This window comes from Ctenopharyngodon idella, chromosome 1 (assembly GCF_019924925.1).
Source record: "Ctenopharyngodon idella isolate HZGC_01 chromosome 1, HZGC01, whole genome shotgun sequence".
Classification (NCBI taxonomy): domain Eukaryota; kingdom Metazoa; phylum Chordata; class Actinopteri; order Cypriniformes; family Xenocyprididae; genus Ctenopharyngodon; species Ctenopharyngodon idella.
In genome coordinates, this window is record NC_067220.1 from 33,612,025 (window position 1) to 33,637,635 (window position 25,611).

General features: G+C 39.2%; 2 protein-coding genes across 4 annotated transcripts; one reads left to right on the forward strand and one right to left on the reverse strand.

Annotated features, from left to right (window-relative positions):
* The first annotated feature begins 143 nt into the window (after positions 1 to 143).
* On the forward strand, positions 144 to 11,609 carry si:dkey-9i23.6 (uncharacterized). 3 transcript variants are annotated; one of them, XM_051902487.1, is made up of 7 exons: positions 146 to 294; positions 3,856 to 4,517; positions 4,766 to 5,710; positions 5,818 to 5,903; positions 9,712 to 10,222; positions 10,534 to 10,615; positions 10,720 to 11,609. In XM_051902487.1, exons 2-7 carry the CDS (start codon positions 4,497 to 4,499, stop codon positions 10,866 to 10,868), a joined length of 1,794 nt encoding a protein of 597 aa, XP_051758447.1. In that variant the 5' UTR covers positions 146 to 294; positions 3,856 to 4,496; the 3' UTR covers positions 10,869 to 11,609. The 3 variants fall into 3 exon arrangements, with proteins under 3 accessions (XP_051758457.1, XP_051758447.1, XP_051758441.1); XM_051902497.1 differs by lacking the exon at positions 3,856 to 4,517 and having other exon boundaries at positions 144 to 294; XM_051902481.1 differs by lacking the exons at positions 146 to 294; positions 3,856 to 4,517 and adding an exon at positions 1,668 to 2,234.
* A 17-nt stretch (positions 11,610 to 11,626) lies between these two features.
* LOC127517417 (lectin) lies at positions 11,627 to 15,003 on the reverse strand. Its single transcript, XM_051903000.1, has 6 exons — positions 14,952 to 15,003; positions 14,130 to 14,205; positions 13,129 to 13,271; positions 12,272 to 12,412; positions 12,045 to 12,159; positions 11,627 to 11,854 (listed from the first exon to the last, which is right to left on the reverse strand). Exons 1-6 carry the CDS (start codon positions 14,952 to 14,954, stop codon positions 11,760 to 11,762), a joined length of 573 nt encoding a protein of 190 aa, XP_051758960.1. The 5' UTR covers positions 14,955 to 15,003; the 3' UTR covers positions 11,627 to 11,759.
* Between the last annotated feature and the right edge of the window lie 10,608 nt (positions 15,004 to 25,611).

Below are 25,611 nucleotides of genomic sequence, written 5' to 3' on the forward strand. Positions count from 1 at the left end.
CAAGAAAACACGTGGAATATTGTAAACAAAGTACAAAACTGGTGGTTTTCCGCAATCTAGATCACGTGACGACCACTGTAGCCTTTCATTGGTTGCCTTGGTGACCTTGGAACCCTCTGAATTGGGAAGTTCGTATCTACCAGGTGGGAAGTTGTGTTTACGACATCAGGTGCATTCAAGTCACTTTCGTCAGAGCAAGATGGCGGTGTACCTTATCTTCATTTACTACACAAATGTACAGCAAGGTTTTTGAAATCTACTTATCGAAAATGAAGAACAAAGAATGTGCATCAGGTGTGTTTTGCTTTTTGATGTTTTTAATTAATTTATGAAGCCACTGTAAACTTTATAATTAGGCTACATATTATATTGTTATTACAATGCTATTATATTTTGTGCTAGAAATTAGCTTATTTTGTTGTAAATAAAAAAAGCCTGACAATGTCACGGCTTAATATTGTGTTATTCCACCATGTTTCTCACTGACACGCCTCCAACTTGTATCGCGATTAAACCACACGCGATTTGGCAATGGCTGCGATTATTTTATCTTAGCCATCATTTCAGAAGTGAGGGGGACAGAAATGTTGGGTGTAATACCAATTTTTATCTGACCTTTGTCTAATTGATAGACTTTTTTTAATCTCATCTCTTGCTTTTTTGAAATCAATTTGCTTTTAATAAGAAATAAAATACACTGCTGAACAATAAACAATATCTATTATTTTTCTCCCTATATTTTATGACAATTTTATGATTGATTTATGTACTACAAACACTTGTGCATGGATTTTATACGATGTAAAAAAAAAAGAAAAAAGAATAAAGCAGAAAATACAGTAGGCCTATCTATAAAAAGTTTGGAAACATTACAATTGTAATTGTATAATTGAAATATGTCTCTTTGTGAAATAGTATTTCAATTTAAAATGGTTGTTTTCTATGTGAATATATAATGTTCAGTATATGTGGTTAAAGCTGTCTTCAGTGTCCCATGATCCTTCAGAAATCATTCTGATACGCTGATTTGCTGCTCAAGAAACATTTATTATTATCAATGTTGAAAATAGTTGTGCTGCTTGCTTCATATATTTTTGTGGAAACCTTGATACCATTCAAACATTTGTGGTAAGATTACAAAAAGATAAATTAATACTTTTATTCATCAAGGATGCTTTACATTTATCAAAAGTGACAGTGACAGTAAATGCAAATAAATGCTGTCCATTGAACTTTTTTATGCATCAAAAAATCCAGAAAAATTAAATGTGTGATGGTTTCCACAACAATTTTAAGCAACTGTTTTCAACACAGATAAAAATCAGAATTGTTTCTTGAGCAGCAAATCATCATAGAATAATTTCTGAAGGATCATGTGACAGTACTGAAGACTGAAGATTCAGCTTTACATCACAGGAATAAATACCTTAAAGTACAGCTATTTTAATTTGTAATAATATTTTGAAATATTACTGTTTCTACTGTATTTTTTGTCAAATAAATGCAGCTCTGGCGAGCATAAGATACTTCTTTCAAAAACATTAAAAGATTGTCAATTAGCACTGCATTATTCATATACTTTACTGTCAATAAATACCTTGAGATGGCTTGAAAAACACACATAAACCATATCTTGTCGCAATTGTGTGTTTGTTGTCTTCATGTTTCATCAGTCAATATGTTTCTGCATTTTATTCAGCTGCTGCTACACAGCAAATAGCTGAATTACTTCAACGAAACCGTTTTGAACTTTCTGCGAGAGAGCGCCATCCGGCTTCCAGTATGAATGAAACATATATTACACGAGAGTGAGCGCCACATAATGTTTAGATCACCTCATTTTAGTTAAGAATAAAACGACAGGTCACAAATATCTTGTTTCTTTGAATTTAAATCAAGATTTATTCACATTGGCCTCTACGTGAACACACTTGCCCGAAAAAAGTGCGGGGGACGAAATTACGTTTTATGATTTTTTTTGTGCATCTTGTCAGAGTTGTACGGCTCTGTGATCAGTAGTAAATGCTTCTCCATCTGAAAGCCAGAGGGCGCTCTTGCGCAGAAACTCCAAATGTGCCCTGGCGCAGAAGAAGATAACATGCTTCACATAAGCCGAATAAACAGAAGATTGAAACGCTTTGATTGATTAAACATGACTAATAAACACACGACTGCTTTATTCTGTGTAAGAAGCCACATCATCTCACAGAAGGATGCTCAACTGTTGTTATGAAGTGAGTTTGGAGTAAAAACATGTTATTAAATGTTGTCTTTTGTTAGACAAGATGTTAATAAATGCTTCTCATGTCTGGAAAGATGTTTGACGCATGTTGCTTTTTCAAATGTACATTATAAGCGACTCAAACTCGCAGTGCTTTCAGATGGATTAGAGCCATACTTCATTGACAAGCTGCGCATTAAAAAAAAAAATCACTGCCTTTGCGATTTCATAATCGCACTAAGAATCGCGTTTAAGTGATAATCGCGTTTAAGTTCAATATTATTTTCGTATCGTGCGATAAATCATGCAGCCCTACTTCCCACTGGTATTTCCGACTTTTTACTCATACTATTTTTGAGGAATGCATGTATACAGTATGAATTTTTTTTGTATATGGAATAGCCTTACCCTGATGTCTTACTGATTTGTCAAAATATGCAGCAGAGCACACTACATGGAATACTGTATATTCCAGGTATACTCTCACCAGACTGCCAAAAAGATAACCCCAAGACATTTACAAAAATTTTGATTAAAAATGGAAATGAGCACTTATCATTTCTTTATTTTTGAGATAATATATATGCTACTCTGAATTACGGTCGCCGTGATTTTGGCAAGTAAGACATGTTCCTGGATCAACATTTTGTTTATCCTGGAACAACATTCCTGTCCAAAAGCATAGCCCTATTCCTACCCCTAAACCTATCCCTACCCATAACTTATCCCTAAAATCAGAGGGAAATGATATGTGAATAAGAATGGTGTACCTAACCCTTATTGCAAGCCTAAACTTGACATTAACTGTAAACTTGTCCCTCAAATCTGATTGGTTGATTTCAATGTTGTTCCAAGATCATTTGAATGGATCCTCCAGAATGTTGTTCTACTTGGGGAAATCACATTCATCTCTGAAATTACACGTGCCAGTTGACGCGGTCATATGACAACATATGTTGCATTGAACTGTTTTCTATGCTTTTATTTATTGTATTCAGCATGCCAGTGGTTCTCACTCATGCAGGGAGTTTCAAGATGACTTAATAATAGGCTAATAATTTAAAATGAGACAAAACAACTAAAAATAAAATATTCTTATTTTCATTAACTGTAACTGTAAAAACCTCAAAAACTGTCTTGAACAAGAAAGCCTATTTTAAAAATGTGATTTCTAGCCAAATTCATAAAATCAATTAAAAATAATTACAAAATCAATATAATCAATGTACATTTTTTAGTTATGACAAACTCCAAAATATCTTAATGAGGTAGAAATTTTAAATACAAAATATTTTTTAAAAATCCTTATAAATCATGAACATCTGGGAAAGTCATGGGGCATTTGAATATTGTTGTGGACAATGGGAGGCCTTGGTGTCAAAAAAGTTTGAAAACCACTGCAGTACACTGGTAGTTGCACAGTATGCCGTCAGCAGTGTAAACGTGTTTTCCCCGTTGTGGGTGTGTGTATGAACACATATCTTTGTGTGAACGTCTATATGTATAAACACGTAATTGAGGGACTTAATTTACGATCAAGGATGTAGTCCAAAGATTAAGTCCTAGAAGGAATTTCACAGCTCACTGGGCTTTCCTGATTGTCAAGTTTGTCTGACCAATGTGCTTACTTCTAGCTGATCCTCCTCCCAAGACAGAAAGATTCTTTGGCATTTCCAGACAGGACTTCTTTCTTGAAAAAATGTTTAAATGTTTCCTGCTTACATGCAGTCCAGTAAAGATACGTTTGATTTTAAAATATTACATTACATCAAGACACATTCTGTATTTTAATCTTTACAGTTTCCTTCCTCCATGTGTTACATTTGCACATTTACAAATATAAATTATATATAGAACGGTGAAATATTTTTTTTAACAATTTGGTCTGTCGCTATTGTATTGTAAACTGCACATTTTGAAATAAAAATGATCTACAATAAAAATAAAAAACATTTAACATTTAATGCAAAAATACATTCATGAATAACATTGGCTAAAGAAATGGATAAAGGCTAAAGAAATGGATTGTGAGATAAGATTTAGAAAACAGGTTTTGGCAGTACAGAAATGCTAGACTATAAAAGGAAGTTAAAAGACAGAGAAGGCAGTGACTGAGAGAGGAAGGCACAGAAACAAGGTGCTTTGCACAGGTTTCACAACTGTTTGGCAAGAGCTATAGACTCTGGATTTAGGAAAAGAGAAAATAAGTTTTAGCACACTTTAAAATGATTAAGCAATGCAGGATATGAAAAAGGATAACCGGAAATGAGAGACTATGGAGGAACAAACAGAAAAGGTATGAAAAGTAGATTGTTTAACATAAGATAAGATTCATTTGCAGAAATGCATTTAAGTTCTTAAAGAGCCCAGAAAGATCATATATAGAGATATATAGAGTTGTTTATGATATAGAGAGAGAGAGATAGTAAATATGCTTTGTGGCTAGTATTGTACAATCTATAAAATATAAAGTATAGTAGTACTAGTAAGTTTAAAGGTGAGTCATGATTGCATAAAATCACTAATTTTCTTTATTTCATGCAGAGCGATGTGAGGGATGGTCAACAGAATGACATCCCACTACTGCAGTCTATGCTACTGAAACTTATGAGTCCAAAAAAACGTGTCGACCATCCAAAAAGAAGTACTTCCAAATCACATGCGCATCCAGATACAACTTCTCAAAGCATGTTTTACCAATCTCTGGAGTCTGAAGATATAGCAAATGAAGACAGGAACGATTTGGATAGCACAGTCAGATCTGAGGATGATGAGAAACAACCAACAAGTAGCTCTGAAACAGAAGATGGAAATGAAATGGTTGAAGAGAGAAAGAGCCCTCTCCCTATACAAACACAGGCAGAAGAATCAAGTCGGGAGCCAAAAGAAAGTGAATTGCTGGTGGACAAAAATAATAAAGAGCCTAGCATGGAGGAGCACATGGCTGGAGCCGCATCATTGCTTAACAATCCGCCTCAAGAATCATCTGCACACACGTCTCACCTCTCGATGTCCTCAGATAGATGTGACACTGCACAGATGGAGTTTAAGCATGAACAACTAAATGAGGCTTGTGGTGGTCCCTCAAAACCAGTAGGTATGGACACAAGCAGTGTTCTGACCCATCAAACTGTTGTGAGCATTACAAGCAGGACAGCAAGATCTGCTTCAGATCCAGTAGCCCAGAAGCCTAAGGAAGAGAGACCCCTCTCAGCTCCAAGTATTTCAGACCTACGGGAATATGAAAACATTGCAAATGCAATGAAAAGGTTCAGCAAAGCTGCTGTGGTTTTGGGATGGGAGGATTCAGACATGAGTTTCGGGGGTATGGAACAGGAGAACTCGCATGCCAAAACACAAAAGAAGGGCGTGAAAAACAAGATGAAGAATCTTACTCATAAACTGATGGAAAAGTTGAAAGAAAAACGTGATTGTGAGCAGGCTGACAGCAAGAGCATCCAAGACAGTGGGGAAGAAGAGGCACAATGTGTATGTTTACTTCCTACCTCTATTCTCATATCGAAAGTGACAGATCTCTAACTTTAATGAATGTTGGAACTTATAATAAACTTAAATTGCATTGAATCCCCATGCAGCTAAATTCCATGGAGATAGAGGTCGAGGCTGCAGAGGCTCCTCCACCACTTCCACCAAAAAAGGGGAAATATGTTTTCTTAGACAGGTGGGATTTGCTAAACGTATTTCACTTCATAACTGCCAGTGTTATTTTGATATTATTTATATACTATTATTGTATTTATTCATATTTTGTAAATTCACTTTTATTTTTATATTTAAGTTTTCATTTTAATCTTATTTTTTAATTATTTTAATCTTAAAGTTTTAGTATTTTAATAGTGTTTAATAATGTACAATGTTCAGTTATGTTGGAATTATTAGAACTGAAGCCCAGTCCATTGTGGAGAAGAGTGTAACATTTGCTTAGGCTGTTACTGTTTAGCATGTAGCATGCTTAATTATGTGCTATTGATAACAAATAGTTTGTTAGCTAGTACAATCTTATAATTCAGTCATGTGACACAAAAACATATGAAATTGAATAAATTAATCTTGTCAGGCAACAATATAAAATAAATTTTATACTACTTAATTGGTACACTTAAAAGGTCAGTTCACCCAAAAATGAAAATTCTGTCATTAATTACTCACCCTCATGTCGTTCTACACCCGTAAGACCTTTGTTCATCTTCAGAACACAAATTAAGATACTTTTGATAAAATCCGATCCTGCATTGCCAGCAAGATCATTTCCTTTTTCAAGGCCCAGAAAGGTACTCAAGACATATTTAAGACAGTTCATGTGACTGCAGTGGTTCAACCTTAATATTATAAAGCGACGAGAATACTTTTTGTGTGCCCAAAAAACAAAACAACGGCTTTATGACAATATCTAGTGATGGGTGATTTCAAAACACTGCTTCATGAAGCTTCGAAGCTTTACGAATCTTTTGTTTCAAATCAGTGGTTCGAAGCACCAAAATCACATGGTTTAAGTAAACGAGGCTTCATTACGTCATAAGTGTTTTTCGAAATTTCAATGGTTCACGTGACTTTGGCAGTTTGAACCACTGATTCGAAACAAAAGATTCGTAAAGCTTCGAAGCTTCATGAAGCAGTTTTTTTAAATCACTAGATATTGTTGAATAAAGTCGTTATTTTGTTTTTTTGGCGCACAAAAAGTATTCTCGTCGCTTAATAACATTAAGGTTGAACCACATGAACTGTTTTAAATACGTCTTTAGTAGCTTTCTGGGCACTGAAAAAGGAAATGATCTTGCTGGCAATGCAGGCCTCACTGAGCCATCGGATTTTATGAAAAATATCTTAATTTGTGTTCCGAAGGTCTTACGGGTGTGGAACAACATGAGAGTGAGTAATTAATGACAGAAATTTCATTTTTGGGTGAACTAACCCTTTAAAAATGACCATTCTTTGATACTGAAATTACGTGCACAAATTATTTACCTAATTGATTCATGAAACTTAATTGATTCATGTAGTTTCAATGTACATGATTAAATCATGTAAACCCACTTTTTTTTTTTTTAGTGTAGGGGCGTCAACCTCAGCTCAGGCTACTGTCCTGCAGAGTTTTGCTGCGTTCACGCCACCTCGTATTTACCGGAATCTTGAGATGACAACACGTGACATTATATTCGGAGCTGTTCACATCCTTTGACTGGGAATTATGCGTTTATATGGCACCACTATATGCCTATACGCCTAAATGAATCTACCGCGGTCAGGTGGTACAGCGGCCACGTGGTACATGTGGGAGCTTTCAGAAAACTCCCAGCTTACAAGCTGTAATTACGAGCTCTACGAGGACGTGAACACTTTTTACGAGCCAAAATCTCGTAGTTACAGAAGTTACAATATGGCGTGAACGCACCTTTTAGCTCCAACCCTAATTAAACACACCTGAACCAGCTAATCAAGGTCTTCAGGATTACTTCAGTAAATGTCCAGGCAAGTGTTTTGGAGCTGGTTAGAGCTACACTCTGCTGGACAGAGTTTGACACGTTATATAGACCATGCATTCTTAACTATGGCCCTTGAGGTCCACTTTCCTGCAGAGTTTAGCTCCAACATTGAACAAACTCACCTGCCTGTAGCTTTCTAGTAATTCTGCAGACCTTGATTAGCTTGCTCAGGTGTGTAAGTTTAGGGATGACACTAAACTCTGCAGAAAAGTGGACTTCAAGGGCCAGTTGAGAACCCCTGATATTGTTTAAATGTTATATGCACATTCAGTCTTTTTCCCATTTGAAACTAGTTTTGTTTGTTTTAAAAACTCTAAACCACTTCCTTATTTGCAGCATTATCAAGTCCACCTATTTATAACTCATTTCTAGTTCTTTGACATTCCTTTCATGTGATGTGATGGAAAAAAATCTGTCTCTTAAAAACTGCTGAATAACTGTAAGTCCACAGAGCCTCCTAAACATGAAAAACCTTTTAAAGTGAATGGGAAAAAAAACAGGGAAAACAGGATAAAAAAGGATAAACAGCGAATTAGCTTCTGGTGATATCTCAGGTTGCACAAGTCCACTGTTAGTTAAAATCACTGTATCATACTTTGAGGGAACAATAAATGGTAACACTTTATTTCGATAGTTCACTTTAGACCAGTGTTTGCCACAATGCTGTTCCTGGAGGCACACCAGCACTACACATTTCCAAACTCTTCCTAATCAAACACACCTGATTTAACTCATTAGTCTATAACTCCTCCCCGAACTTCCCGCTGCCCTGTATCTTGCTCTCTCATTGGCTGTAGGTCATCGCCAATGTCATTTTCAGTCAGAACACATTTCACACAGCAAAGAAAGACTACGCACATGTGCACATATGCATTCTTTTACAGAGCACTCGCGCATGTCTATAGACTGAACACATAATACGCTTGTGCATGCCATCACCGTTTTCACATATTCTCATTTTTGCAGTTTACACGGAGATGATAACAGTATCGTTTTCAAAAACTTGCACTTTGAAACCCGTTTTCAAAAGTTTGCTTTGTCAGGCAACCAAAACGCTGTTGTTGTGTAAATGAACGGCCAAGTTTTCCGATTTTAGTTAAAAAACAGTGTTGTGTAAATGGATCCTTAGAATATTTAATTAGTACAATTGTAATTTCTCACTCGAAATGACATCGAAAGTGGAAAACGTTGGTCAAAAATGTATATTTACACACAAACTGACCACCAACCACAACTTTCAGACATCTTTATTTTTTAGCTCAACTGTCACAGAATGGAAAGCACATGATTGTGGGATATCAAAGGTAGTGAAGGATATATGCTGCCTTCAAAAATCGATCAGATCAGGTATCTAAGGAGACATAAGTGAAGCTAACATTGGATTCGGACATGCCTTGATGCCTTTCTACCTTGGAATGCGTCCTCCGAAAGCAGCATTTTTAAGTTTTCGGACGCAGCCCTGAAAAGAATGGGTCAGATAAGGGAGAAATCCAAAATGTGTACTGTTGGTGTCCCTCCAGGAACAGGGTTGGCAAACACTGCTTTAGACAGTCTACTAACTATAAGTAACTTTGCAGCTACATGGCAACCAGCAGTCATTAGAGTATAAGTAGACTCTGCTTAATATCTGCTAACACTTTATTTTGATAGTCCCCCAACAGACATTCTACTGACTATAAGTAACTTTGCAACTACATGTCAAATTATTCTACGAACCCTAACCCTAACCTAACAGTCTACTATTACTAATACTAATGAGAGCTGACGTGTAGATGCAAATGAATGAGAGTTGACATGTAGTTGAAAAGTTACTTATAGTTAGCAGAATGTCTAAAGTGGAATAATAAAATAAAGTGTAACCCAACTGGTTTGAATCTATGGTAACACTTTACAATAAGCTAATTTTAGTTAATGCATTAACTAACATGAACTATTAATAAGCAATACATTTGTTACATTAATCTAATAAATCTTCTCTTTCTGCAGAAAATTTACCTTAAAAGACTTCAAACTCGATCTTGAACCGATCAACTTAATGGAGGAAATATTCACAGGAAACGAATGGCTCAGTTACCTGCCCAGCAAAACCAGTCCAGCAGAGAAAGACACTAGTGATCAACCAATGACAAATGATGTTGTCCAAACAGAAAAAAAAACTCAGCTCACTATTCCGCTTTTGACACCAGAGCAGGACAAATCAGAGGACATAAAGAACAATCAAGAGGATGTTAGTGATGCTCAACAGGACAATGTAGCAGAAGTGAACAGTGACTCACATGTAAGACAAATGAAACAGGATGCAAAAACTTTTGCTATTCCTAAGGCACTGCTAACAAATAATGCAATAAAACAAATGGCATGTGGGATGGACTGCGAGTCAAAGAAATCAGGTGACATCTATGACCATTTGGACATGTATATTATTCCCAAAAATGATTTAAAATTAATGAAAAGAAAGTCGTCGGATGCTCCGCCGATGGACTTTTCAGCAGTCAAGGTGGGGAATACTGTTAAACTGTAATACATTAATTTATGTTGTTAAAGTTACTATTTTTAAGATTTATGCAAAATGCTTTATAAAGCTCTATTTTTTTTTTTTACTCATTTGAAATTCTTAATTCATACATGAATAATATGTAAAGATTATTCGATTAAATTTGATGGAATTTTACTATACCATTGAAATTCGTAAATCTCTAAAAAAATTTTGAGTGTGGGTTATGTTAATATGTGAGAGACTGTTTATTAGTTCATTACTTGATATAAAGTGGAATGAATGACAAATAACTATTTTTCTCTCTCTCTCAGTCATTTGAATTGCTGGACAACTCTGCTCTCAAAAGTCGAATCCGTCTCAGCAAAAAGAGACCCCACAAACCCCGCAAAAAAGGTGAGAAAAAGTTTTGGAGGGTTGGTTGGAGTGAATGTACTAAATGAGAGAAATGAAAATGTGCAAACCTCTGACATATTTGTTTCACCCATTTTCTCTCTCAGTAAAAATAGAAAAGTCAAACGCCAAATTCTACAAAATTCCCGAAGTCATCCCGAATGAAACCCCAGTCAGTGCATCTCTACCATTTAAAAGCATCCCCTTTTCCAAGTCTCCTCCTCTGCATTCACCACTATTTCCAGATCACACCTGACCAGTCACATGACTGCTCTATCATCAGTTTTCAGGTCTATAAAGTCACATGAAACCCACATCAAAGCACAAGCAGAGAAAGACCACGTTGTATTAAAGCAATTTCTTTATTCAATCAGAATAATGTGATCGTTGTATTAATGTTACAGTATGTCTGGTTTTCTACCTCCTCAGCAGATTAAAGGACACTTTGACTCTAAAGACTGGAAAATTCAAAATTGAAGTTAGAGGAAAAAGTGTTTTACTGAAATGACAGTGAGTTTGGATTGCACTGAATTAAGAAGATAGGGATGTTACAGTGGATAATGGTGATCACATCCTATTTTACCATTTGCTTGAAAATCCCTTTTTTTATTCACCCTAACAATTAGTTTTATAATAAAAGTTATAAATATGATGATTTAACATGTTAATATATAGGAAAAATGGAATTTTGTATTATTTTGCATTTTAAGTTAATAATACACCTGTTCATGTATAACTGCTGATTAACTGTAAAGCACAGTCATTCTTTTAGCATATGACAATGTGATTTATTATGTGAAATATCATGTAATATTAGATTTTTTGTGTGGCTTTTCGATTTTACTAATGAACTGTAAATCAACAAGCTATTAATTATTGTACTTAATGTGAGAATTCTGTCTAATGAAATTCTGCAGTATTTAAAACCTGACTAAAGGATGACTTTGAAGTATTTAAGTATTCTTAATCAGTAGTCCTTAATCAGACACACAATAAATAAATAAAATCAAGTGATCGTTTTAATTGCAAAAGTTCTTTATTATCATTTTAAGAAAGAATTGTTTTTATATATTTTTTTAAGTTTTTGTTGATGCAGAGAAAATCATTTTAAGTTTTATGGGATGATACTCGGATAAAACTGCTCCATCTACTCCAGGTCTTTTTCCAACATGCCATGTTGTTTGAAGGCACAGATGTAGTTTTTCTTGGAACTACAAGAGTCGTCATTCCACCTGCCAACCTCTGAAAAAGTGAGGGACAGTGAAATTAAGAGATTATTGTATACTTCATCTATCATTGTGTTTTACCAAACATCTAATTTTCCTCACAGCATCAACATCACTATAATAAATCATTTAGCCAAACATCAAGTTAAAATTTAATGTATAACTTTTTTTTTTTTTACCAATTCCCTCTGTCCCTCCATCCTTACCTTTCCAGTTCATCTCCACGCATTCCTCCTTGCCAGTGTAGATGTGGTTGGGCTCACCACGTGTCCAAACTTGATAATCCCAGAAGGATCCATCAATCCAAAAAAATTTACCAGACTAAGAGAGAGTGAGATAGAGGTTAAAGAAAAATTAAAGAAAGATAGTTAGAAGGTGTTATTACTGTAAACTACAGTGGATGCATGTCAATGAAAAAGTTTGTCTTTTTTACCTGAAAGAATTCAAAGCCTCCAAGCCATAAGCGCAGGTTTCCTGGGTTAAACTTTGACACAATGCAGAGCAAGTAACCATTATCCTTGTTATTATGCACTGACACCAGATGAGCACCAGGGGCTTTGGCCCTACACTTGAACTGGGTATAAAACGGAAGAACATTTAATCACGGTTTTACAAAAGAGGTTTATCTGATTATAATTACTTCATATATATAATTACTTAAATCAATGGACTAAGGTTCCTCTAAGAATCTGGTTTAAAGAATGTAAATCACCATTACTTGAAAGACAATCTAGACTATTAAGATGGGTTGCTTTCAACCAGACTTTAAACCAGCATGGGCTGATGGGAGATTTCATTTATAGGCTTGGCATCACTTCTTTTAGTTCAATATCATCAAAGGGAGAATTACACCGCTTTCAGGAAATTTCTGATATGGTCTGGAAAAACGTAATTTTTTTATACTTACAAACTAGGACTTATTTTAATAAAGAGATAAGATGGAGAAGCATGACACCAATTTAATTGATATATTTATTGATATGTATAAAAATAAAGACATTAGGAAACTTGTCTCAAAACTATATCTAGCTATTCAATCCATTAAGAAAGAATCAACAAATAAGGTTAGATTAAAATGGGAGAAAGAATCCGATCTAGGTATTTCAGAAGAAGACTGGCTGCATATCTGTTCTGTACAGACTACTTCTACCAGCTCAGGTATGTGGAGAGAATTTTGCTAGAGGAATCTTATTAGATAACAGCTGAAACAAATAAATTAGTAATTGGGCACAAATAATTGTAACAAAATATTTAAAAAAAAAAACAAAGCAAAACAGTGCTACAACCTACCTCGGCTTCAGTGAAGTTGTCAGGGGTGTTGAAGTATTTGACACAGTGGTGGCCCACTTTGAACCAATCAGTGAAGCCATGCACACCACACGCTTTAGGCATAACGCAGTGCTTGGTGACATTAGTATGATCAACAGCAAAACCTAAATGACAGAGTCACACACATGACTATTACTTTGAGCTCTAGGCATTTTAAAAATAGTAAACACAGTGCAGCGCTTCCGGGTTCCACGCCAGAATGCCGGCTCAGTATTGGCCAGCGCTGTACACGTGAGCACCATGATACATGTGTGTGATGCTGACGCATGAGTGGGCCAATAATGAGTTGCCATTCTGCTGTAGGGCCCAGAAGCGCTGTGTTATGTTATGTTATGAAGCGAAGAGAATACTTTTTGTGCACCAAAAAAAAAAAAAACTTTATTCAACAATTTCTAGTGATGGGCGATTTTCAAAACACTGCTTCATGAAGCTTCGAAGCTTTACGAATCTTTTGTTTTTGAATCAGTGGTTCGGAGCATGTATCAAACTGCCAAAGTCATGAATAAGATTGGTAAGAAAATACATTTCATTCTTTGTTATCAACAACATGAGGAAGCTAATAAATCATAAACATTTAACATTAGAATAATTAATGTGTTTGTCATAAGTTGATTCCATATGCAATGTTGAGAAAACACTCCTTAAGTGAAATGATTTCTGTAAATCCAGTGGTCAAATGCTTTGTGGCCTCTCAATTTTCCATGTAATTATAGCCACCTGACTTGTGGCTGGTCTGTGTATGCAATTTCACAATACTAGAAGACGTATGTGCTTTAGAAATGAAAATGTAACCATGAAAAAGTAGAATTAGGGAGAATCAATAACTTATGAATGATTTACTGCCATTGGGTAAATAAAATGTAACCATGTGACCAATAAAAAGTAGGTTAAAAAAGGTTTTAAGTAATAGGTAGAATTTGGAAATTTCTACATACCATATTATTGTATGAATTAAACATTACCTCTCTCCATTGTTAAGAAGTTGCCACCCCTCAAAAAAAGAGTCAGCAACAGAACGCTAATAGATCCTGATTTCCACTGTGAAAAAAAAGGTCTAATTTTATATTTTTACTTAAAAATCCAAAAAACATTGATGTCCACAAATCCCATATTAAAGGGTTAGTTCACCCAAAACTGAAAATAATGTCATTTATTACTCACCCTCATGTCGTTCCACACCCGTAAGACCTTCGTTCATCTTCGGAACACAAATTAAGACATTGTTGATGAAATACGATGGCTCAGTGAGGCCACTATTGAAAGCAAAGCCACTGAACCTCTCAAGATCCATAAAGGTACTAAAAACAGGCGCTCCGATCCACTGATTCGATTCGTAAAGCTCTGAAGCAGTGTTTTGAAATCGGCCCATCACTATATATTGTTGAAAAGTCGTTATTTTGTTTTTTTGGCACACAAAAAGTATTCTTGTCGCTTTATAATATTAAAATAGAACCACTGAACTCACATGAACTGTTTCAAATATGTTTTTAGTACCTTTATGGACCTTGAGAGTTTCAATGGCTTCGCTCTCATTAGAGGCCTCAGTGCATCAGATTTTATGAAAAATATCTTAATTTGTGTTCCGAATATGAACGAAGGTCTTACGGGTATGGAATGACATGAGTGTGAGTAATAAATGACATTATTTTCTTTTTTGGGTGAACTGACCCTTTAACAAATAGACAAATTTGAGTTAACCTCAAAACTGTTTCTGCTCACTAAATCTTACAAATCTTGATACAAAATTTGGACACAAAGAGTGCTCATTTAAGAAGATTACTTACCATTGTTGTTCTTGCACTTCTGTCTTCTATCTGTCCTCACAACTCTTGTCTCACATTATTTTATACCATTCTATTCATTTTCACAACTCCTCCCCTCCTCTCAATCTCACCCTCTTTAGTTATTTTTATTCTTCAGGAAACACATCTAGTGCCTGAATTACTAATCAATTTATAGTGCATTTCTACAAAAGTAACATTAATACTTGCATTACATTTTAATGTTAATTTTGAACAATAATAGTATTGTCTATTATGTAAACTATAATCATTCATTTAAAACTAGTGCAATCAAGAAATGCTGAACTCTTAAAGGGTTAGTTCACCCAAAAAATTCTGTCATTTATTATTTATTAACCTTCGTTCATCTTCGGAGCACAAAGTAAAAAGTATTTTTGATAAAATCTGATGGCTCAGTGAGGCCTGCATTGCCAGGAAAATAATTAACACTTTCAAATGCCCAGAAAGGTATAAGACATATTTAAAACAATTCATGTGAGTTCAGTGGTTCAACCTTAATGTTATGAAGTGACGAGAATACTTTTTGTGAGCCAAAAAAACAAAATAAGAACTTTTCAACAATATCTAGTGATGGCCAATTTCAAGACACTGCTTCAAAGCTTTACGAATCTTTTGTTTTGAATCAGCACAAAAAGTATTCTCGTCGCTACACTTCGGGCTTAAAGGGTTAAGAAAAGGCTGTTAAATAGGGCATTTTCCATATTGATTTTTCACAGGTGTTTTACCTGTATTTTGAATTGCCCATTGCATTGTGTTTTAGAGTTAAAGGAAATGTCCGTAAACTCAGATCAACCTGTGCATCCAAATTTCTATGGATAAACAAATGGTGCAATGAATGAGAAGATAGGATAAATGTCCCAATGGGTTTAAACATGATTACTGATATTATTTCCTCAAGATCTGATAAAGTCTTGCTAAGGCTATTATTCCCTGTGCACTCTTCTTATTGCAATCTGGTCTTTAACTAATGGTACAAACTAAACAAGACAGAACTGCAGCTAATTCCCTACATTTCCACATTTCCTCTCTTTCTAACCCTATCAGCATTGTGCTTGTCAAACAAGCTAAAATTGTTTTTGCAGGCTGTACATTTGTTGCAAAAAGGCATCTGGCCAATGGAAAGCATCTGAAAGGTTACTTCTTTATCACACTAGACAATAAAACTGTTAAATCTTGTGGTTACTGATACAGTTGTGATCTCTCACCCCCACTTGATGCTGACAGCTAAAGTTGCTGCAGCTCACAGCTTTGTGGCTTTGTCACTTAATCCGATTGTAAAAACACTCAGACTCATTTGAGATGGATAGGAATTCAGTTAATCAAGTTGCATGATAAAGTTGCAAAATAATTCTCCTACAGAGACATTATTTATTTATAAGACAAATACTGTCTTATTTGTAATTACATGAACTTTAATGTAATCATTTGGGTGTTGCCATCGAATTCACTGCGTTAGACATACTTTGAATCACTTGCATTTTCACTACCCCTCTTATTTTTCTCACAACACGGCTCTCAGTTATTCATCAGTCTTCATCACACATTAAAACCCCTTGAAACAAATGCGGCCTCAAAATGCTTGTATTAGAACGTAAAAGCATTATGCTGCACGAAGCATTAGTTCTTCTAATTTCATTAATCAGGCAAAAAATCAACTGGTCATTTTGATTGCAAAAGTTATTTATTATTATTTTAAGTTATTTGCAGAATTGTTTTTATTTTTGTAAGTTTTTTTGTTGATGCAGAGAAAATGATTTTCATAGGATGATACTCAGATAAAACTGCTCCATCTACTGCAGGTCTACTTCCACAATGGCCTTTCGTTAGAAGGCACATATGTAGTTTTTCTTGACAAAACAAGACTCATCATTCCAAATGAAAGTGAAATGAAGAGATTATTGTACATTCACACTCAACCTTTTTTTTTTTTTTTTGTCAAATACATATGTTATGTTATAAACATAAATAAAATAAAATGAAATACCTAAATGTGTCCTTTTTTCTGTAGGGATTCTCTCTGAATTAACCACCTTGCTTCCTCATACTTAAAAGTATTGACCTTAGACTACTCACTTGACGTCCAGGAAGAGAAAAGAGCTTGTTTTCAAACTCACAGACTCAGTATCACTATAATAAATCTTTCAGCTAAACATTTAGTTAAAACTGAATGTAATAATTCCAGTGTAGACGGAAAAAAAGCCCCCTCACTCGAACCTGAATAATGGCGTCGAACCTGAATAATCCTATAACCCAGTAGTTTTGCTGCCCAAATTTGATAATCCCAGGAGGAACTATCAAGCCATTGAAATTTACCAGTCTAAACGAGTGAGAAAGAGATTTTATAAAAGAAGAAAGAGAAAGAAAGACAGAAAAGGTGTTTGGGTAGTGAGAAACTACAGTGAATGCATGTCATTGAAAAACAAATGAAAAACAACTCATATCTCTTCTCTTCACTCCGTCCATTTGTGAACCTCTTCACACTTTTTTTTTTTTTTTTTACCATAAAAAGACATTTGCAGTTACCATTGCAGCTCTTTCATGTTTGTCTTCTATTTGTGCTCACAGTAAGCCTTGGATCTCACCTTATTTAATACCATTTCATTTCTTTTCACATCTTCTCTTTCTCACTCTATTTTTAGAGTGTGTAGGTGTCTTCATCACACAGGAAATGTTAAGTTAAACCAAAGAGTAACTGCTTAAAGTCAATTTAACATGAAGCAATGACATTTGAACATGAAACCTGATACAACCTGATAACCCAGAACTCTTTTTAAAACCATAAATGCTGTAGTGAACCCTGCTACTAGTGTATTCCATCAGTGACATTAGCTAGTCATTAGCTATGTGTGAAAATTTTTCTGCAATTTTTTGTTAATAAGATAAGGAACACAAGATTGAATATCATGCCTTCAACATACATGCCTTCAATATACAATCCAGCTGTGCTTTCTACATGTCATGTGGTTTTTAATCAGTTTACAGCAATCTCTCTCTCATCTTTGCAGAAAATTGTAAATAAGCTGAACCCCACTGGCTCCTCTCTTGATGTAATTCCTCCTCGCCTTGTTAAACATGTTTTAAACTTGATAGGGCCCAATCTTTTAGAGTTTATTAATAAATGTCTTGAATCAGGAACTGTACCTGATTATTTGAAACATGCCTCTCTATTCAACCCATTCTTAATCAGCCAAATTTAGACCAAATTTATAGAATTTTAGACTGGTTTCTAAATTGCACTGATCACTAAAATATTAGGCTTTCAGTCTTTCAGCAACTGTAAAATCTCCTGGAAAAAAATTAAATTTTTGAAGTCTTTCGATATTAAAATAAATACCATTCTACAGAAACAGCGCTTGTTAAGGTGATAAATAATGTACTGTTAACTGTGGATACTGGTAGCTCTGTTGTGCTTGTGCTCTTGGATTTAAGCGCTGCCTTTGACATGGTTGACCATACCATCCTGGTTAGAGAAATGTGCAGGCATCCAAGGGAAGCCTCTGAATTGGTTTCAGTCCGCTCTTAAAAATAGAACATTCTCAATGAATATTTGGGGAATTTGTATTAAGTACTGCTCCACTTATATATGGAATCCCCCAGGGTTACATTTTGGCTCCAATGCTATTCTCCATTTATATGCTTCCACTAGGTTCAGTTTTTAAGAAATATGACATTTCCTTTCACTGCTATGTAGACAACACTCAAATTTATCTCCCCCTAAAACATTATTAAAATCATTTAGATTCTGTACTAGCCTGCCTGACTTATTTAATGGCCTGGATGGCTGTAATTTTTCAATTTAAATGAAAATAAGACAGAGATTATTGTATTTGGGAACTCTGAGTCCAAAAAAAACATCCAATTTTAATCTTGGCCCTCTTTCTCAATACATAAAACCTTGTGTGAAAAACCTGGGAGTCTATTTGAACAATGTTTTCAAGCTTGATATAGAGGTCAGTTCTGTGGTCAAATCTAGTTTCTTCCATCTAAGAGCACTGGCAAAGGTGAAGTCTTTTCTGTCTTTTAAGAACTTTGGCCTATTCATGCCCTCATTACTTCAAGGGTGTCACGGTTCATGGATTCACTTACTCACCCTCGTGTGTTGTTGTGTGTGTGTGTGTGTGTGTGTGTGTGTGTGTGTGTGTGTGTTGGGTGTGAGTGAATGATTGTGTGGGCGTTTCCCATTATGGTCTGATTGCGATCTGTTGCCAGCCGTGTCTTGTTAGTGGTTGTTATATATTGTGCATGTCTTTATGTGTCTTTGTCAGTTCGTTGCAGGCTGTTCCCGGTGTCGTGTTCTCTGTGTGTTTCTTCCTGGTTTTTGGATTCTGGACTTTCGTCGTGTGCCCTGTTTTCTGGGTTGGATTATCCTTGTTCTCTGATACCCGCTGTAGCCCTGCGCCACCCAGTGCCTCGCCACTCTGCACGCCACAGCCTCTGCCTCGACTGACCCTTGGAGTGAAGTTATTGTACAGCATTTTTCCTGTCAATAAATATTGTTATTCTTGCACTTGGATCCTCTGTCTGTGTTCATTCCCTGACAGAACGAACTGACCACTTATGGATCCAGCAAGGTCGTCGGATCTTCAGGAGTATTTGAGCAGGAGTGCTCAACGGATGGATCATCAGGACGAGCAAGTGGTGGCCACTGCTCGTGCCGTTCAGGCGTTGGTGGCGCAGGTGGCTGAGTTATCTACCCAGGTTCAACATCTTTCATCTCCCACTGCGCCAGCTCCACCGTCTGTTCCCCACCCATCCGCCAACGTCAGCAGTCAACAAGAGCCGCGTATTCCTGCACCAGAGAGGTATGCTGGAGAACCAGATGTTTGTAGAGCCTTTCTAACGAAGTGCTCTATTTATTTCTCTTTGCAACCTAACACGTTTTCTTCTGAGGAATCTAAAGTCGCGTTGGTCATGACGCTTCTGACGGGACGCGCAGCGTTGTGGGGAACAGCGGTGTGGGAGAACAAACATCAGTGCTGCTCCTCATTCCACACCCTGTCGCAGGAGATGAGACGGGTCTTCGACCGTTCGGTGGCGGGACGGGAGGCCGCGCGCAAACTCGCGGATCTGCGGCAGGGAATCCAACCAGTGTCTGATTACGCCATCAAATTCCGCACCCTGGCAGCGGAATGCAAGTGGAACGAGGAGGCGCAGTGGGATATGTTCCTGCATGGGTTGGCCGACCGTGTTCAGCAGGAGATTTACCAGCTGGATCTACCCACCAGTCTCGACGGTCTCATTGAGCTCGCGCTGCGGGTGGACGCTCGCTTGCAAGAACGCGCGGCGCGTAAGAGGCCCGTAGCGCGCTTCGAGGAAATGGAGGAGAGCGGTGCCAGCGGAGTTAACACGGTCGGTCCCCCGTTCGATCCTGAACCCATGCAGGTGGGTAGAGCTCGGCTCTCCCGGGAGGAGAGATTACACCGGAGAGAGATGGGACTGTGTTTGTACTGTGGAGGGGCGGGGCATTTTCTTAGGGAGTGTCCCGTAAAAGGCAGAGCCCGACAGTAGTACCGAGGTTATTGTCGGGTGGTCTTTCCTTGGATAAATCCTCATCTGCGACACTCCTCCCGGTGAGACTACAGTGGGTATCGGGGCATCACACCTGCCAGGCTCTGGTCGACTCGGGGGCGGAGGGCAGCATCATGGACTATGATCTGGTCACGCGTTTGCACATACCCATTCACCCTTTGGAACATGCCATAACTGTCATCGCCCTTAATGGACAGAAGCTACCCACCATCACACACGCCACGGAGCCCTTAACCGTCATCACTTCCGGTAATCACACTGAACAGTTGCCATTTTTTATTTTTAGATCTACTACTCATCCGGTCGTCTTGGGTCATCCGTGGTTGCTCAAACACAAGCCCAGGATCGAGTGGGGTCAGGGGTCCGTGGCAGAATGGAGCAACCAGTGTCATGCGTCTTGTTTGTTGTCTGCCTGTTCTTCTGTGTCTCGTTCTGTGTTACAGGAGTCGTCGGTGAATCTGTCAAACGTGCCAGAGGAGTACCTTGACCTGAAGGAAGTGTTCAGTAAGTCCCGGGCTGCTTCTCTTCCTCCGCATCGTCCCTACGACTGTGCCATAGACTTAGTACCAGGGTCTTCTCCGCCTAAAGGCAAGTTATATTCACTTTCTAATCCTGAAAGGGAGGTCATGGAGAAATACATTTCTGATTCTCTGGCAGCTGGGATCATCCGCCCTTCCTCGTCTCCCGCGGGGGCGGGTTTTTTTTTCGTGGGTAAGAAGGACGGGTCGCTGCGGCCGTGCATTGATTACAGAGGACTGAACAACATCACGGTAAAGAATACTTATCCTTTGCCGTTGATGTCTTCTGCCTTTGAACGGCTGCAGGGCGCGTCTCTTTTCACGAAATTGGACCTGCGCAACGCTTATCATTTGGTTCGCATTAGGGAGGGGGATGAGTGGAAGACGGCATTTAACACCCCTAGAGGGCACTTTGAATACTTGGTTATGCCGTTCGGCCTTTCCAACTCGCCCGCCGTGTTTCAAGCACTCGTTAATGACGTGTTGAGAGACATGATCGATCAGTTCATTTATGTCTACCTGGACGACATATTGATATTTTCTTCTTCTCTCCAGGAACATGTGCAACACGTCAGACGAGTGCTCCAGAGGCTGCTAGAGAATGGGCTTTTTGTCAAGGCGGAGAAGTGCGTTTTTCATGCACAGTCAGTTCCATTTTTAGGGTATATCGTGTCGTCTGAGGGGGTGCGCATGGATCCTGACAAGGTTAAGGCTGTGGTGGATTGGCCAATCCCAGATTCCCGTAAGGCCCTGCAGAGGTTTTTGGGATTCGCCAATTTTTACCGGCGTTTTATTCGCAACTTCAGCCAACTAGCCGCTCCTCTGACCGCCTTAACCTCCACCACATGGCGCTCCCAGGAGTCCTTCACGTCAGTTTGTGGTGGAGGTTGATGCTTCAGAGGTGGGGGTAGGGGCAGTTCTTTCCCAGCGCGCCGCCACGGACGATAAGATGCATCCTTGCGCGTTTTTTTCTCATCGCTTATCCGCCGCCGAACGGAATTACGACATTGGTAACAGGGAGCTGCTGGCGGTCAAATTAGCTTTGGAAGAATGGCGTCACTGGTTGGAGGGGTCGGGGGTACCTTTCATCGTCTGGACCGATCATAAGAATTTAGAATACATCAGATCCGCTAAAAGACTAAACTCTAGGCAGGCTCGGTGGGCTCTGTTTTTCGGTCGTTTCGATTTTTCTCTATCATATCGTCCCGGGTCTAAGAACATCAAGCCCGATGCTTTATCTCGTATTTTTGATCGTTCCGAGCGCCCGTCCACTCCCGAGTGTATTTTACCTGAGAGACTCATTGTCTCTTCACTCACATGGGAGGTCGAGTCGAAGGTCCACACGGCCTTAGAAGGGGTAACGCCTCCGCCCGGGTGCCCACCGAGTCGATTATTTGTACCTAAGAGGTTACGTCCAGACGTTATCCGATGGGGCCATGATTCCAATCTGGCTTGTCATCCAGGGGTTAGTCGTACCATGTTTTTGGTTAAGCAACGATTCTGGTGGCCCTGCATGGCTCGCGATGTTCGCAATTTTGTTTTGGCTTGCTCTGTCTGCGCTCGTGGTAAGATTTCTAATCGTTCCCCAGATGGGCTTCTTCAACCGCTGTCTGTCCCTTCAAGACCCTGGTCCCACATAGCGCTAGATTTCGTAACAGGCCTCCCTCCTTCACAGGGCAATACGGTGATTTTGACCGTAGTGGACCGGTTCTCGAAGGCGGCACATTTCATCCCCTTGCCCAAATTACCCTCTGCCAAGGAGACAGCGGTTACTGTCATTAATCACGTCTTTCGTATTCATGGCCTCCCGGTAGACGTGGTTTCTGACAGGGGATCCCAGTTTACCTCCAGATTCTGGAAGGAGTTTTGCAGATTACTGGGAGCGACTGTTAGTTTGTCATCTGGGTTCCATCCCCAGAGTAACGGGCAAGCTGAGAGAGCCAACCAGGATTTGGGGAGAACGTTGCGATGTCGGGTAGCTCAGAATCCTTCATCCTGGAGTCAGCAGCTTCCTTGGGTGGAGTACGCGCACAACTCGTTACCAGTGTCGGCTACGGGCCTGTCGCCTTTCCAGTGTAGTCTAGGTTACCAGCCACCTATCTTTCCTAGTCTGGAATCCGAAGTCGCGGTCCCCTCCGCTCACGCCTTCGTCCAGAGGTGTCGTCACACGTGGAGAAGAGCCCGAGAGACTCTTATTCAGGTGGGAGCGCGCACCAAGGCCCAGGCCGATCGCCACCGGCTGAAGCCTCCCGTATACGTCGTCGGACAAAAAGTGTGGCTTTCTTCCAGGAACATTCCGCTCCGCTCCGTATGTAATAAGTTGGCACCTAAATTCATTGGCCCGTTTACTGTCACCAAGATTCTTAGTCCGGTGACAGTCCGCCTCAAATTCCCCCCAGCGTACCGTAGAATTCACCCCGTATTCCACGTATCTAAAATCAAACCTGTTTTTCATGCTAACATTAATCCGCCGGTTCCGGTTCCCCCCCCGCCGCGTCTCGTAGATGGGGAACCCGTTTATTCGGTTCGTCGTATTTTGGACGCTAGGCGAAGGGGACGCGGATTCCAGTACTTGGTGGACTGGGAGGGTTACGGTCCGGAGGAGAGGAGTTGGGTTCCTGCCAGGGACATCCTGGATCACTCTCTTATTGATGATTACTATCAACAGGTAGGCTCTCCTGGGAGCGCCAGGAGGCGCTCATAGGAGAGGGGGTACTGTCACGGTTCATGGATTCACTTACTCACCCTCGTGTGTTGTTGTGTGTGTGTGTGTGTGTGTGTGTGTGTTGGGTGTGAGTGAATGATTGTGTGGGCGTTTCCCATTATGGTCTGATTGCGATCTGTTGCCAGCCGTGTCTTGTTAGTGGTTGTTATATATTGTGCATGTCTTTATGTGTCTTTGTCAGTTCGTTGCAGGCTGTTCCCGGTGTCGTGTTCTCTGTGTGTTTCTTCCTGGTTTTTGGATTCTGGACTTTCGTCGTGTGCCCTGTTTTCTGGGTTGGATTATCCTTGTTCTCTGATACCCGCTGTAGCCCTGCGCCACCCAGTGCCTCGCCACTCTGCACGCCACAGCCTCTGCCTCGACTGACCCTTGGAGTGAAGTTATTGTACAGCATTTTTCCTGTCAATAAATATTGTTATTCTTGCACTTGGATCCTCTGTCTGTGTTCATTCCCTGACAAAGGGTCAACTACTGTAACGCAATTATATAAGGGTAAATCAAGCTACTCTTTCTAGACTTCAAGTGGTTCAAAATGCAGCTGCCAGGCTCCTGACTGGGGTCAAAAAATATGAACATACACTATATTGCCAAAAGTTTTGGGACCCCTGCCTTTACATGGACATGAACTTTAATGACACCCCATTCTTAATCCGTAATACAAGGTTTTCCACAAGGTTTAGGAGTGTGTTTATGGGAATTTCTGACCATTCTTCTAGAAGCGCATTTGTGAGGTCAGGCACTGATGTTGGACGAGAAGGCCTGGCTCACAGTCTCCGCTCTAATTCATCCTAAAAGTGTTCTATCGGGTTGAGGTCAGGACTCTGTGCAGGCCAGTCAAGTTCCTCCACACCAAACTCACTCATCCATGTCTTTATGGACCTTGCTTTGTGCACTGGTGCGCAGTCATGTTGGAACAGGAAGGGGCCATCCCCAAACTGTTCCCACAAAGTCGGGAGCATGAAATTGTCCAAAATGTCTTGGTATGCTGAAGCATTAAGAGTTCCTTTCACTGGAACTAAGGGGCCAAGCCCAACCCCTGAAAAACAACCCCACACCATAATCCCCCCTCTACCAAACTTTACACTTGGCACAATGCAGTCAGGCAAGTACCGCTCTCCTGGCAACCGCCAAACCCAGACTCGTCCATCGGATTGCCAGACAGAGAAGCGTGATTCGTCACTCCAGAGAACACGTCTCCACTGCTCTAGAGTCCAGTGGCGGCGTGCTTTACACCACTGCATACGACGCTTTGCATTGCACTTGGTGATGTAAGGCTTGGATGCAGCTGCTCGGCCATGGAAACCCATTCAATGAAGCTCTCTACGCACTGTTCTTGAGCTAATCTGAAGGCCACACGAAGTTTGGAGGTCTGTAGCTATTGACTCTGCTGAAAGTTGGCGACTTCTGCGCACTGTGCGTCTCAGCATGCGCTGACCCCGCTCTGTGATTCTACGTGGCCTACCACTTCGTGGCTGAGTTGCTGTTGTTCCCAATTACTTCCACTTTGTTATGATACCACTAACAGTTGACTGTGGAATATTTGGTAGTGAGGAAATTTCACGAATGGACTTATTGCACAGGTGGCAACCTATCACGGTACCACGCTTGAATTCACTGAGCTCCAGAGAGCGACACATTCTTTCACAAATGTTTGTAGAAGCAGTCTGCATGCCTAGGTGCTTGATTTTATACACCTGAATTCAATGATTTGGAGGGGTGTCCCGATACTTTTGGCAATATAGTGTATGTTCTGTTTAGTTCCTGTCATGTCTGTTATGAGTTGTCTTTAGTTTCCATGGTTACAGATTAGTTGGTCTTCGTCCAGCTGTTCCAGTTTAGTTCCCTCATTTTCTATGTGTATTTATACTCCCTG

Excerpts from the sequence above, each read along its gene's own strand:
- si:dkey-9i23.6 (XM_051902487.1), top strand. The coding sequence starts at position 4,497 with ATGGAGGAACAAACAGAAAAG. Across the intron at positions 4,518-4,765 it reads TGGAGGAACAAACAGAAAAG|AGCGATGTGAGGGATGGTCA; the intron begins GTATGAAAAGTA and ends TATTTCATGCAG. Across the intron at positions 5,904-9,711 it reads AAATATGTTTTCTTAGACAG|AAAATTTACCTTAAAAGACT; the intron begins GTGGGATTTGCT and ends CTCTTTCTGCAG.
- LOC127517417 (XM_051903000.1), bottom strand. Across the intron at positions 12,413-13,128 it reads ACAACTTCACTGAAGCCGAG|TTCAAGTGTAGGGCCAAAGC; the intron begins GTAGGTTGTAGC and ends TTTTATACCCAG. Across the intron at positions 12,160-12,271 it reads GAGGCTTTGAATTCTTTCAG|TCTGGTAAATTTTTTTGGAT; the intron begins GTAAAAAAGACA and ends ACTCTCTCTTAG.